The sequence below is a fragment of the Primulina huaijiensis genome, chromosome 9 (assembly GCF_012295235.1).
Source record: "Primulina huaijiensis isolate GDHJ02 chromosome 9, ASM1229523v2, whole genome shotgun sequence".
Classification (NCBI taxonomy): domain Eukaryota; kingdom Viridiplantae; phylum Streptophyta; class Magnoliopsida; order Lamiales; family Gesneriaceae; genus Primulina; species Primulina huaijiensis.
The window spans coordinates 20,075,047-20,087,961 of record NC_133314.1 but is presented as its reverse complement, the minus strand read 5'-3'; the positions used below and the strand labels follow the sequence as shown (position 1 = coordinate 20,087,961).

The window sequence follows — 12,915 nt, the reverse complement described above, 5'->3', positions numbered from 1 at the left end:
TTGTGGATTCTACTCATCCCAATTTCAAGAATGGTGACCTGATTTTGGGCATGACAGGCTGGGAGGAGTATACCCTCATCAAATCTGCGGAGGGAGTTTTTAAGATTCAGCATACAGATGTACCTCTATCTTATTATACCGGAATCCTTGGTATGTAACCCCGTCTCATCGATACGACATCATTTGGATGGTATGTGTTGCCTTGATTACTTGAACTCGAATTGCTTTGAGCGATGAAAACTACAAAGTAAACCGTCGAATAGAAGTATGAATCATTTCACGCTCAATCTTTCAGGTTAAGTTACATAAGTTTGTTTTGGAAAAGAAGTCCACAACTCCATTGATGAATATAGGATCTCTGATAGATGAGCTATACCAAAGAATGAATGAAACTTTCTAAACTCGAAAAATATATTGATATACCTTTCTGGATACTGTGCCAAAGGTTTTAGGTACACAAAGAATTAATTTAATGTACAACTGGATTATGATTTTAAATGAGACTAATTGATTAAATTAAAATTAAATACTGATTCTCGGCCTTCTTGTTATTTATTCAGTATACTTCTCTTTTACTTAGGCATGCCTGGAATTACTGCTTACTGTGGTTTTTATGAGGTATGCTCTCCCAAAAAGGGAGAGACCGTGTTCATTTCCGCTGCATCTGGAGCGGTTGGTCAACTTGTCGGACAATTTGCAAAGTTGTTTGGGTGCTATGTTGTTGGAAGTGCAGGAACCAAAGATAAGGTGATTGACGTCCTCAAATACATGCGTCCGCGCACGCACACTCTTCTTTACACCACGCTTTGCAGTACTTGTTATTTGCTTGATTATGATGATATTTATTTTGTTGAAGGTGGACCTTTTGAAGAACAAATTTTGTTTTGACGATGCTTTCAACTATAAAGAAGAACCCGATTTGAATGCAGCTTTGAAAAGGTGAAAATTTTACCTTCGTATTGCCATAATCTAGTGTGATAAACTATGGTACGTAGTGTCACTTGTATCCGAAAAGCAGGTTTTTCTTGAATTTTACACACGCATTCTATCTTTTTTCTTTTCCCACGTGCATCATTCCCTTTTCATTGTATGTTATTTATCATCGTATGTGCCATATGTTGGATGATGTTACAATGATTAGGTATTTCCCCGATGGAATTGATATATACTTTGAAAATGTCGGTGGAAACATGCTCGACGCAGTGCTCCTTAACATGAAAATGAAGGGTCGAATTGCTGTTTGTGGGATGATTTCACAATACAACCTTGAGGAGCAAGAAGGCGTGAAGAACTTGTTCTGCTTGGTGACAAAACGAATTCGTATGGAAGGATTTATTGTATTAGACTACTATCACCACTATCCAAAGTATTTGGAGATGGTTTTGCCCCTCATGAAACAAGGAAAGATTACGTACGTTGAAGACATAGCCGAAGGCCTAGAGAACGCACCAAACGCCCTTATAGGGCTCTTCTCTGGTCGTAACGTTGGAAAGCAAGTCGTGGTTGTTGCTCGTGAGTAGGGTGGTTATGTTCGAAGGAATTTTATCATATATACCTGAGTTTGCTTGATTGTAATAATTCCATCAACATGGCTATACATGTAATATTTCAGTCATGCTAACCTATTTCGTCCATTTCGAAACAAATTCCCCTGTGACAATGGGGATATTGCTGCCTTATGCTCTGACTTAAGTACGAAAAACAAGTATCAAAAAACAAATATCATACAGTGAAGCCAATAATTGTTTAGTTTCTAGTACAGTAGTGCTTCTTGATAATTACTTATTATATATTTATCTTACCAAGTGAAACATTACTTGTTTACTTGGCATTCTCTCCTGTTGCATTCACTCACGTTTGGAAACATATATCTTCAGTCACTTTTCGTTCTTTTCTCAAATTTATTTTGCAGTAACGGATAGCTGGTAAAATTCTAAATTGTAGATGCGAATTCTACGTGAAGTAGATGCATGCACACATAATGCTTCTTTTATTTCTCCCATTCAAGATTAAGAATTTGACATTCGATACATTCTTGAGTCACAGAGCCTGTATCGAGCCTAATCGATACGATAATAAATAGAGTATTGTGTATGAATAATTATTACTCATTGTACTTCCCGCAGCTACAAAAAGCTTTGTGGTAGTGAAAGCGGAAAGCAAAGAGCTGGAATGTGTTGGAACCATCGAACTCACAGTCTGCAATGCCTACTGTTCGTTTCGCACTCTTTCCTCCGAAAACTGTGAGGCATTTTCCCGTGCTACCCGAAACCCAGAATCTGAATTCGCCATGGTTCAATTGTGGGGGCGGGATGATTGATTTCCAGTCTGCATCAGCCAATTACGTACTTTACTCGCGATGGTTCAAATGTGTCAAGATATACTTGAAAAGGTGATGTAAAAATTGTGCCTTGGTGATATGATAGAGGTTCTCCAAAATCTTTGATCACGCTCCGAGGTTAACCTAAAAAGGTAGCTAAAATGCAATGAACATTTTTTGATTACCTGTGGTATCCGGAAGCTGAGCCTGATGTTGACTCCCACCCAAAATATGAGTTATTATTCATGGACCCGCCGCTGCCTATAATATTTGGCACCGAGTAAACACCTCTGTCATCCAAGCTCACATAATCAGATTGTAATGAACCTGCAATAAGAGTGTTGTCGTATGCGGTCATATGAGAGCATTGCTTGCAAAGACAATCACTCTTCATATGTCAAAGTTTTGTTTTAATAATTTTCATCTTATCGAAATTTGTAGGTTCAGGCCTATCAATTTGATGGATATTGGGAGGACATGAGAAGCATAGAGGCGTACTACCGAGGGAAAAAAATATTTTTAAGTTATCAATAATAATTAAAAATCCAATCCAAATTAGGAAAAAAAGCAAAAGGGATGATTGTTCAATTGAGGCCAGTCCATCTGTCCTTTAGCGGCCCAAGGTTGCATCAGCCCGTTATCCTTCCACTGCAAAGAGCGGGAGGTTGTCGCTGCTCTGTGAAACCAGCCTGACGCAATGCCCTCCACTCTAGGTACAATGAGGCCCATACCTTCGTGTGGACCGCAAGGCTCAAACTCCCCGCTTGGATTGGGCGGGCCAGATTATCGCAACCATTAAGACCGAACAATTGGATTAGACCAACGTTCAATCATCCCAATGCCCCCACTTGGGTCACAGGCTCTCGCTACTGAGCTCGGCGTCCAATTTCTCTGCGAACCTTATTATTAACTGTTATTGAGTATGATAAATTGCCTATGTGGGATACTCTGCTCTTTCACATTTCCACCCAAAAATAAAGAGGAAATTGACGACTCTTTGTCAATTCTTTCCATTCTTAATTGACGACGTTACCCCTGCCCATTTCTTTTTCATTTTAACCAAATAATTCTCTTTCCCCTTCTGTCTTTACATATTTTTCTTTCCTCCCTGTAAATATATAAATATGTAACAAAGAAAACTTCAATCAAATAGTGCATCCAAAAACTTAAGCTTCTCAAATCTCATCCCTCCAAAAAAAAAATTTCCGACGACCCCGTTTAAATTCGTGGCGATGATGTTTATTCACCATAATGAAAAAACAACATATCAATGGCTATCCCCGTCATCATGTAACTTAAGACCATATTAAATATGTCAACAATTTGGATTAATCTATCCTCACACAAGCTAATTAGTGATATTTATATATTGTCTAGTTGTGCTGAAAGTATGGTAATTGGAACAATTTTTTTGTTAAAAAAAATGGCAAGTGTGTGTTGGTATCAGAGCCCAAGATATTATATTGTTTCCAGTTGGTGAAAGAGCATAATGTACAAACAAATGGGAGAACACACAATTCTCATAGTAATTAATTCACTTTACTAACCTTTTGCCTTTGTATATTTGCTACTTGCTCCTTTGCATGCTTACAACTTGCCTGTGTTTCCTTAAATTAATCAAACTCTCTTACAATATACAAACATATATATATATGATTATTAACTTATTAATTGCATGTATCTATCAAATTATAATGATATTAAGCATAAATATGTTCATAATAATGAGTGGTGGATTCGATTGTTCTATACATTCGAGTCTCTTCTGTAAACTTATTCCGGCGTCACGATCGTATACAATCTAAATCGAGAACGAAATGATGTTTCTTAATTTGCAGAGTGATGGGTGAGTACTGATTACAAATTTGAATAATGGGTGGTGTGATTTGGCTAACTTACAACCACTTGTTAATTTAATCACGCAATTAACAAGTAGGTCTTGAAAAATACGAGTTTAATAATAGTTTTAAAAATCCCTTTGTACGATTACATGCATGGCCGGCGAGTTCGGAGATGGGGATATTTACGGCAACTCGATTCATTAATTTATCGATTTTTTTTTAAAATTGAGAGTTGAATTAAAATGGAAATGGGTGGAGTACTTGTTATTTACTTGATGTTTTATATCCTCATATATTGTTAATATAATTATATATTTCGACCAAAATTTAAGTTAAAAGTTTTAACGAAATGATTAATCAAATTGGTTCAAGTCGAAACCGAAAAAATATATTATATTAGAGAGATTATTACTTTATCGAGTATTAATTTAGATATGTTTCACTGTATATTTAAACTAAATAATGCTAAAGGTACAACCAATATATCGTTACATCGATATTTACAACTATTATATTGCGAGATTTTACTGTTATATCGCGAGATTTTGTATTCTATATATAGTGAAATTTTGACAAATTGAATTTTTACATTGAATTTTTTTTGTTGTACAAATATGGATGTATATATACCATCACTCATCTAAACAAGAGTGATGCTACATGTACATCCATATTTGTATATCAATTTGTACAACACAAAGAATTCAATGCAAAAATTCAATTTGTCAAAATTTCACTATATATGAAATACAAAATATCGCGATGTAACAGTAAAATCTCGGATATAATGGTTATAAATATCGCTGTAACTATATATTAGCTGTACATTTAGCATTATTCTCTAAACAATACACACAAAGAGCAATATACGATGTAAACGAGCGAAAAAGTTGCGTAATTGAGGTTCGGTTTGGCCAATGAATTACGTGTTTCAGAATTACCAAAATTCATATTAAATGGCACAATGCACCGAACCGAATATTTAGACAAATCATTAGTTTTAGATATACTGTTTTTTCTGTAATTAAAATTTTTTTTCCCAATTTGCCTGAAATATGCAGCGATTACCATTTAAAAAAAAAAAAGTATGCAAAGAAAGAATGTCCAGAGGTGAAGCACCTTGGTCTTCAAATTCAAAATCATAAAGCCTCCCAACTTGGACTTTAATTTGTTCATTCACTGAATCCAACCCCTTTCCCTCTTTCCCCTTTCACACAAAACACATGTGACAAGTCATGTCTTCTTAAATATCATTCAAAATTTACATACCTATATAATTTTTTAAAAAATATCTAATATTACCTTTTTGGATTATGATTATATATATACACATTATTAAAATTTTAATGTAAGATTGAAATGAGTATTTTGAAAACATTGATGGTCGATTTTTTTGTTATCAACTAAGATCGAATTCAAACATCTCCGTTTATTTTGAGAGGTTTATATCGTCGTAAATTATTAGACTTGTGCTGAATGATGAATCATGATCACTCGTCCATGGATAAACGTCACCCTCAAATCCATATAAATATTAAGTTATATTAATAAAATGAAGGCAGGTTCACCAAACTCCCGTATCACATAGTAGCGACAGAACAAAAGACTCTGCATTGTTCATTGTCGTTCCATCACTTTTTGTTATCGGCCAAATCTTCTTCATCAAAACTCCATTCCCTGTACAAAGACAGCGCAGAACTGAAAATATTTTGTATTGGGTTTTGGTTTTCTTGTTAACCTTCTCCATCCATCCTTACAAAGATCAAGTGTGAGGTTATAATCTTGAGGAGCAAAAAGATATCAGAGAGTTTTGACCTGAAAAGAAAGAGTATTTTGTGTTTCTTGGTGCATTATTTGTGATTAGCTTGGTTTTCTGGAAGGGATTCAGAGACATTATAGGTGTGTATTTATATATACATACTTTGAGCTTTTTTATATCACTTTCCTTTTTTGAATTTTTTCGTACAAGTTTTCTGTATAATTTACCTATATCTTGCGATGCTTGGTTTGATTATTTTGGCTTTTACCCTTTTTTGTAGAGAATCTGATGGATTTAATTTGGTCATGATTTTGTGTTAAGATTGTATCTGGATCATTTTTTTTGTGTGAAAAAAGTAGAAATTATGCCAATTGTTTTCTTGCCTTTGAATTTGGCCCCTACAGATCAGGCCCTTGACGCATAAAAGATATGTTCACTTCTCTGCTAACTGAATCTGATTATGCTGGATGATCTTCTATGGCAGTTGGATTTGATTCTTGGGGGATGAGCTGTGGTCTCAGCCAAAACTTGTGCTGCACTGAGTGAAACTTGAGGTTCTTCCGCGGCATAAAGAGATCTTGAATTCATCGTCCATTTCTCGATATTAATTAATCCTACTTTCCAAGAATATAGCCACTTGATCTCAAGAATTTGCTAAGTGAGTCCGAGTGATTGTATTTACACAAATGAGTGGACAAGAGGAGAAAACGGAGAACATGGGATTGTCTAAAGGTTTCATAAATCTTCAAGATCCTTACTTGAACAGCATTATCAAGAATCAAGCTCCTAATCCTTTGAGGAAGAGCAGCAACCAATATGGCACGAGAATGTCCCGTTATTTCACACTCAAACCTTTGTTTCTGCTGGTTTGCCTTACAGCGTCGTTGCTGATATTGCCGCTCATACTTCCACCACTTCCTCCCCCGCCATTCATGCTGCTTCTGCTGCCCATATGCATTTTAGCCGTACTTATGGTCTTGGCTTTCATGCCATCTAATGTCCGAGAGGTGACTTATAGATATGTCTAGTAACCATATAGCAAAAAATTTGAGAATCTACCATTGCCACATTGATTTCTGTATGGTTCTTTAGTTTATTTCTTGCTATGGCGATTGATCACGTAATCTGACCTGCATATTGTCACCATACTGGTTCTTTTCTTGTTTTTTTTTTAGATGATATATTGCTTTGTTTATCTTGGTTCGAAATAACTGGAGTGTAGATGCAATAATTTGTCAAACAATTTCCCCTGCATAGGAATGAAATAAATCAAGATTTGAGTGATGGCAAAAAATAACATCGGGGGCTTCTTCAAATATCCTCTATTGGCAAGGGATGCATCCAAATAGGGATGTGACCTTTTTCAACGAGTCTAAAGCTTTTTCCAAAAAAAAAAAACAAACAAACAAACAAATTGAGCCAGTTGGAATGTGATTATATTTAAAATCAAATACATATAAGACGGTGCTCATAAATATTAGTTGAATAAAAAATGGAATTAAATTTTGGACAAGGCCTCAGTAGAAAAAAGGTTGGCAACAGAATTGGTATTATAATCATATTATTATAAGAAAATATTGTTGCGTTTTCACCATTTATTTCAAATATAAAAAGCAAAATTAGACCGGCCAATATGCATACATGTCACGTCATCGCATAAGCTTTTCTTCACTTACATTCAAGCATGTTCAGTATCAGCGAAGTGCAGGCAACCAAAGATCTAAAATCTTCATTCAATTATTATCTGTAACATGAGAGAAAGAGAAGTCGAGTGAAAGAGACGGATTGATTTTCAAGAACTCATGGGACCCCGTCTTACTAAGCCACGTGACCGGTGGCATTGAGCAAAATGGAGGAAGATGATGCTCCAAAACGGCCAGCAACTCTCTCCCATCGCCAGGTTTGTCTAGAACCACGCCTCCAAGTCTTCTTGCAGCTTCTACAAGCTGCCCCCGATGCCTTTGTGATAGCAAGCACCCTCTTGACTTGATGCACTCCCTATAAAGCGGCAGGTAAGCTATCGCCACCCTCAAGGGCCCTGGCAGATCCCTTAAACATATTGGAGATTCACCCCATTTCGAAATACGTACGAAGTTGGAGAAATGAACTTCTCCTTGCCTCCGTCCATCCAAGAAAGCTGCCTCGGACCAATATTCTTGAAGAAAAACCCTGAGCGCAGGAGCAATAGCCTCATCATTGGAGTTGGCAATGCTGTCAGCAACAGAATAAGTAGCTGCAGGATCTCTTAAAAAATTTGAATGCAGTAGGAATGCAACCCCGTCAAGAGAGCCACCACTTCGGTCGCCAGCAGCCTTGAGAATTTCAATGCTGAGGGCAGCAAGAACGTGCTGCGGAACATGAGGAAGAAGATATGCAGCAGCCTTGATTTGATTACAAGATATAGCAGCTGTAAGGGCGAGACAAAGTTCCATATCACGACAGTCCCTTTGAACAAACCACTCGACAACTGGCATGCAACCCCTCTCAGCGGCTCTCATCAGTGGACCCAAGAAAGCCATAGCATTACCCTCCTCCACTAGGCACTCCATTGTGCTAATTTTACCATAATGTGAAGCAAAACCTAGAGCCAGGTCAACATCCACATCCAAGCTGTTTCTTTGCGCAATCTAGCACCCCAAAGTAAATCAGAACAAATTAAAATTAAGTGATAGATTTTTATCCAGGTTAAAGCTAACAAGTGCAAGATAAAAATGATGCAAGGGCTTGCTGCAAAACTTAGGGTATAACATGCAAAGGAAACGAGGGTAATGACATCGTTTTGAAGCATAAAACGAGGAAAATTAACATCATGTTATATGAACACGGGCAGCATTCTAAAAAACAATTATTATAACTATTGCTGGTCAACAGAGCACCATATCAAAGCCCGTAGCTATTAAAATTCAATTCGTCGTATCAGTCTCAAATGCGGGCAGATTTCAACAAGAAAATATTATAAATGACTACATGACTACCTTGGTTTACATTTTCATACAGCATGACAACAGCAATTTCTGTTCTCCCTAGACGTGAGTTTAAACTTAAACCGTAAAATGCTAATGGAAAAGGACCAAAGATACTACAGAGTATTCCCATCTTAAGGTAGTATTGAACTCAAGACCTTGAAAACTTGGTACCTCAGCCACACCAAGTTCTCCCTAGCCAGTTGATACACGTTTCATTTACCTTGAACGGTGCTAGGTGCAGTCCCACAATGTTTTATATTTACTAAAACCCCAAAAGGCACATGACTGGGCTCAGGATACAAGTTGACCAAGTTTGATTGAGAGTGAAGGGGGTATATTCCATGTTGCGAAAAATTGCAGGGGCACAATCTTAAAATGGTCAGAGGCTTGACACAATTTAATAGTAATGATACTAGTTCTCAAACAAACATACCAAGTAGATTACCTGCAACAAAATACGAACAAGCTCTGTGCTCCCAAAACGTGAGGCCTCAAGAAAACATTGGTTAACATTGTCTGCACCCCCCTCAACCAGCATGCCTAATAATCCTCGGATTGCAGTAGCTGATATACCCGAGGCCCAACCAGGATCAAAGGAGCTAGAGAAAAGTGTAAGTGGAAAGCAAGCTGCGTCAAATGCTTCGGTAAAATCCTTCCCAGTAAGATGGTTGCCGGTTATTTCGAGAAAGGTCTTAAAAGCAGATAATTGTAGCTGGATACCGGCAGCTGCATTACTACCAACCTTGTCCCTATTTCCTTGGCAACGAGAATGGAAACTTATACATTTAAGCGCCCATTCAGTAAACTTTTGAACCTTGGCACCAGCTTCTGCCTTCAAAACTTCATCGCCATTACATTCCTGGAGCCTTTCGTGCAACCTGATAGGACGAAGGAAAAAATCTCTAAAAGCACATGCAAAAATGCCTGCAAACTGTATGGAGAAGTTACGGGGAGTGTTAATTCTCATCTAACATACAAATTAAGTACGTCGACTTCACACCAAGCTAGGGGAAGCAGCCAAGATCTCGATTGCATTTTGGCCACATCATATGGACTCCAGAATGCTCAGTTAATTGTTTAAGCCATTATTGTAAAAAGCATAAAAGAGGCATACTTAGGCCCCATATACATGATGTGTAGCCTTGTAGCAGTATATTGTTTAGCACAGCTAATAGGAATCATGATATCAAGGTTGATTATGCAAGCATATGTAAGACTAGAAGCACAATAGGGTCATGCTTAGGCATAGTACACGGAGATGTGTAGCCTTGTAGCAGTGCATTCCTTGGCACACCTAATAGGAACGGTGAATCAAGGTTTATCATGCAAGCATAAGTAACTAAAAGCAACAAAACAGGATGAGGGACACCTGTATATTTCTCAAAAGCACAAAGGATCCTCATCAAGCAGAGGAGATTATATTTAGAGTCCAATCAGAAGGTGTTTGAAAATTAAAGAGCTAGGTATATTAGCAGGACTCAAAAGCATTCCACGTCCAAGGTTCATAGTTTAAATATAAACTAAACGAATGTGGATTTATTCAGACGGTACTTTTTGATAAGTATTCTTTTTCTTTCTCCTCTTTTGTTTACATTAAAAAGCCTATGTTCTAGTTTGAATCATGGAGATCAACACTACAGCTGGTCGTATGTCCCTCATCTGCTCCATGATAATACAAAAATAACAATTAAAAAGCACCTAGATACAGCCTACATCACTCACCTTGATGTACCTTAATGCTTGATGTGTTATATGTTTACGGATTGCAAATCCAATTACTGAATGACATGCAGTCTAATTATATTTTCATATCTGCTAGTGCAAGATGAACAATTTGTCTCTTATTGTTCAATAGGTTTTTATTAAAGTATATAATGTTTCCAGATTTTAAATTCTTAGGCTTCAAGATCCTCGATTCAATAAAACATGCAGCTTGCCTCAAGCCACAGACCAAGGGGCCCACGTGCCTTAGTCCCATCTTCAATTGATGACAGATATTTAATACTGGAAAATGTGCATTTTTAACTGAGATAAAAGATATGTTCACTTAAAAAATGGGCACTAAATCATGTAACTATCGAAAAAAATTCAATTAAGATTGTATGCCAATTGCCATAGCTGGAAAATAATGAATAATTCATCTTGCTCACATGATTACTAAAACAAAGAAGTTTTTACCTTTGTGCCATCACAGTGACCGTGTCTGCCAAGCTAATTGATCGGCTCTGGCAAGCAGAAACACAAGAAGCAAGAAATGACGTCCTAAGTGCAGCTCGAGTAAAATCATAAGCCCCGTTGGTAATTATATTCTTGATTAGTTTATTGATTCCATACAATTCTTGGCGTGTGCTCAAGAACCAGATCGAGTCCAAAGAAATGCACAATGCATCGTTCAGAGTCTGAGGATCCGCCAACAAGATCAGACTGTCCGCGAGTTCCCAATTATAAGAACTCACAGCCCCTTGAAACACACGACCTAACTCAATTCTATCCTGTCGACTGAGCTTCCTCTCGTTTTTCCCTTTCTTACGATCAGTAGCAGCTAATCTGGCTTTAAGTTTCTCTGCACCTGAACTAAAAGCATTCATACTCAAATCTTCTTTAATTTGAAGAGGAGATTCTCTTGAGAAAACCACATTGGCGTGCCTTCCTTCCTCCACCTTCTCTGAACTAAGTACTGAATGACTCACCCCATGTTCCTTCTCGTTGCTCTGGCTTGAGAATCCAGCCTCAGCAGTTTCCATTTCCATCGCTGTTACTTTCTCAGAACACTGAGGTTCTTCCATATTAATCTCATCCCCTCTATCAAAGACTTGACTTCCTATTTCATTTGCAGTCTCACTTTCTCTTCCTAAAGCAAAAACGTTCTCTGGCGCCATCCTTTCTTCCACGTCCTAAATCAACTTCATACAACCATCAACCATTGGAATACGCACAGAGGAAACCTCAACCCCCCACCACCGAGACAACTATCCAACAAACCCAGATAACACATGCTGATCTGGCTCTGAAAATTTTTCCCAAATCCAAACCTTCAATTTTCTCACCTATAGACTATCAAACGTTTCATCAAATTAGAAATATTTGACAGTCACCAAATAGAATTCACCTATCCGAAAATTCTGAGAAACTCCAAAACCCTGAATCTCCAAATTTTTCCAAGATCAATCCACCAGCAACCAAAAACCTACAGGCATCAGGTCATCCAAATTAACAAAAAAATTCCATTTAAAAAAAAAACTCGCAACCAATTGATGAAACCCAATCAATCCCACACACATCACCGTAATTAAAAATTACTAGAGATTACAAAAGGAAAACAAAAACAAAGAAATGTAGACATAGATAAATTGAACATACCTGAATAATTATAAGCAGAGAGAGGGAAGAGAAGCAAGAACCTATTGAGGGTGGTTGCCTTTTGTGTGGAAGAAGGCCCTTTGCCTTGCCTGTTCTTTTCTGTTTTTTTTTTTGTTTTGTTTTCCATTTATTATAATTTCCAATTAACGTTCAACCATTTTTTATTGATTAAGTTTTTGTAAGACAGGTCTTCCGAACATATGAGTCAATTTTATCTATATTTAAAATAAAAAATAATAATTTTAGCATAAAAAGTAATATTTTTTCATGGATGACCCCAATAAAAGATTCGACCAACGAAATTGATCTGCGAGATCGTCTCACAAGAGTTTTTGTGTTTTTTAATAAAGTGAAAGATAGGAAAATTGCGTCCAAATTATTTAAGAAAAATAAAAGTTGAATAAAACTTCATGTAAAATCTAATAAAATTTTAGAAGTCATGCACTTTGAAAATAAAAACACATACAACCACAAGTCTAAAGATACAAATTTACGAATAAATTTATCATAATTTGGGATGAATTCAACAATAAATAGGAGAAAAACATGCTTCGTATTTAGCAATTAACGAACGACTAATTCTGAACTAAATAAAATAATGACGATGATGGAATCTTGACAAAATAACAACAACAATAATAAAAATAAAATGAGGAAGAATCTGGACGT

General features: G+C 36.8%; 3 protein-coding genes and 1 long non-coding RNA gene across 4 annotated transcripts; 3 read left to right on the top strand and 1 right to left on the bottom strand.

Moving 5' to 3' along the window:
* The first annotated feature begins 20 nt into the window (after positions 1-20).
* LOC140985101 (2-alkenal reductase (NADP(+)-dependent)-like) lies at positions 21-1,761 on the top strand. The gene is made up of 4 exons (XM_073452857.1): positions 21-150; positions 581-747; positions 857-939; positions 1,142-1,761. The coding sequence occupies exons 1-4, from the start codon at positions 51-53 to the stop codon at positions 1,518-1,520; spliced, it is 729 nt and encodes a 242-aa protein (XP_073308958.1). The 5' UTR covers positions 21-50; the 3' UTR covers positions 1,521-1,761.
* Positions 1,762-5,584: 3,823 nt separating this feature from the next.
* Positions 5,585-6,456, top strand: LOC140985102 (uncharacterized). The gene is made up of 2 exons (XR_012176698.1): positions 5,585-6,060; positions 6,325-6,456. It is a non-coding gene; the product is annotated as an uncharacterized lncRNA (long non-coding RNA).
* A 150-nt stretch (positions 6,457-6,606) lies between these two features.
* LOC140983951 (protein AUXIN-REGULATED GENE INVOLVED IN ORGAN SIZE-like) lies at positions 6,607-7,131 on the top strand. Its single transcript, XM_073451104.1, has 2 exons — positions 6,607-6,927; positions 7,096-7,131. The coding sequence occupies exons 1-2, from the start codon at positions 6,607-6,609 to the stop codon at positions 7,129-7,131; spliced, it is 357 nt and encodes a 118-aa protein (XP_073307205.1).
* A 333-nt stretch (positions 7,132-7,464) lies between these two features.
* On the bottom strand, positions 7,465-12,370 carry LOC140984363 (ankyrin repeat protein SKIP35-like). Its single transcript, XM_073451734.1, has 4 exons — positions 12,247-12,370; positions 11,065-12,073; positions 9,332-9,764; positions 7,465-8,547 (listed from the first exon to the last, which is right to left on the bottom strand). The coding sequence occupies exons 2-4, from the start codon at positions 11,763-11,765 to the stop codon at positions 7,654-7,656; spliced, it is 2,028 nt and encodes a 675-aa protein (XP_073307835.1). The 5' UTR covers positions 11,766-12,073; positions 12,247-12,370; the 3' UTR covers positions 7,465-7,653.
* Between the last annotated feature and the right edge of the window lie 545 nt (positions 12,371-12,915).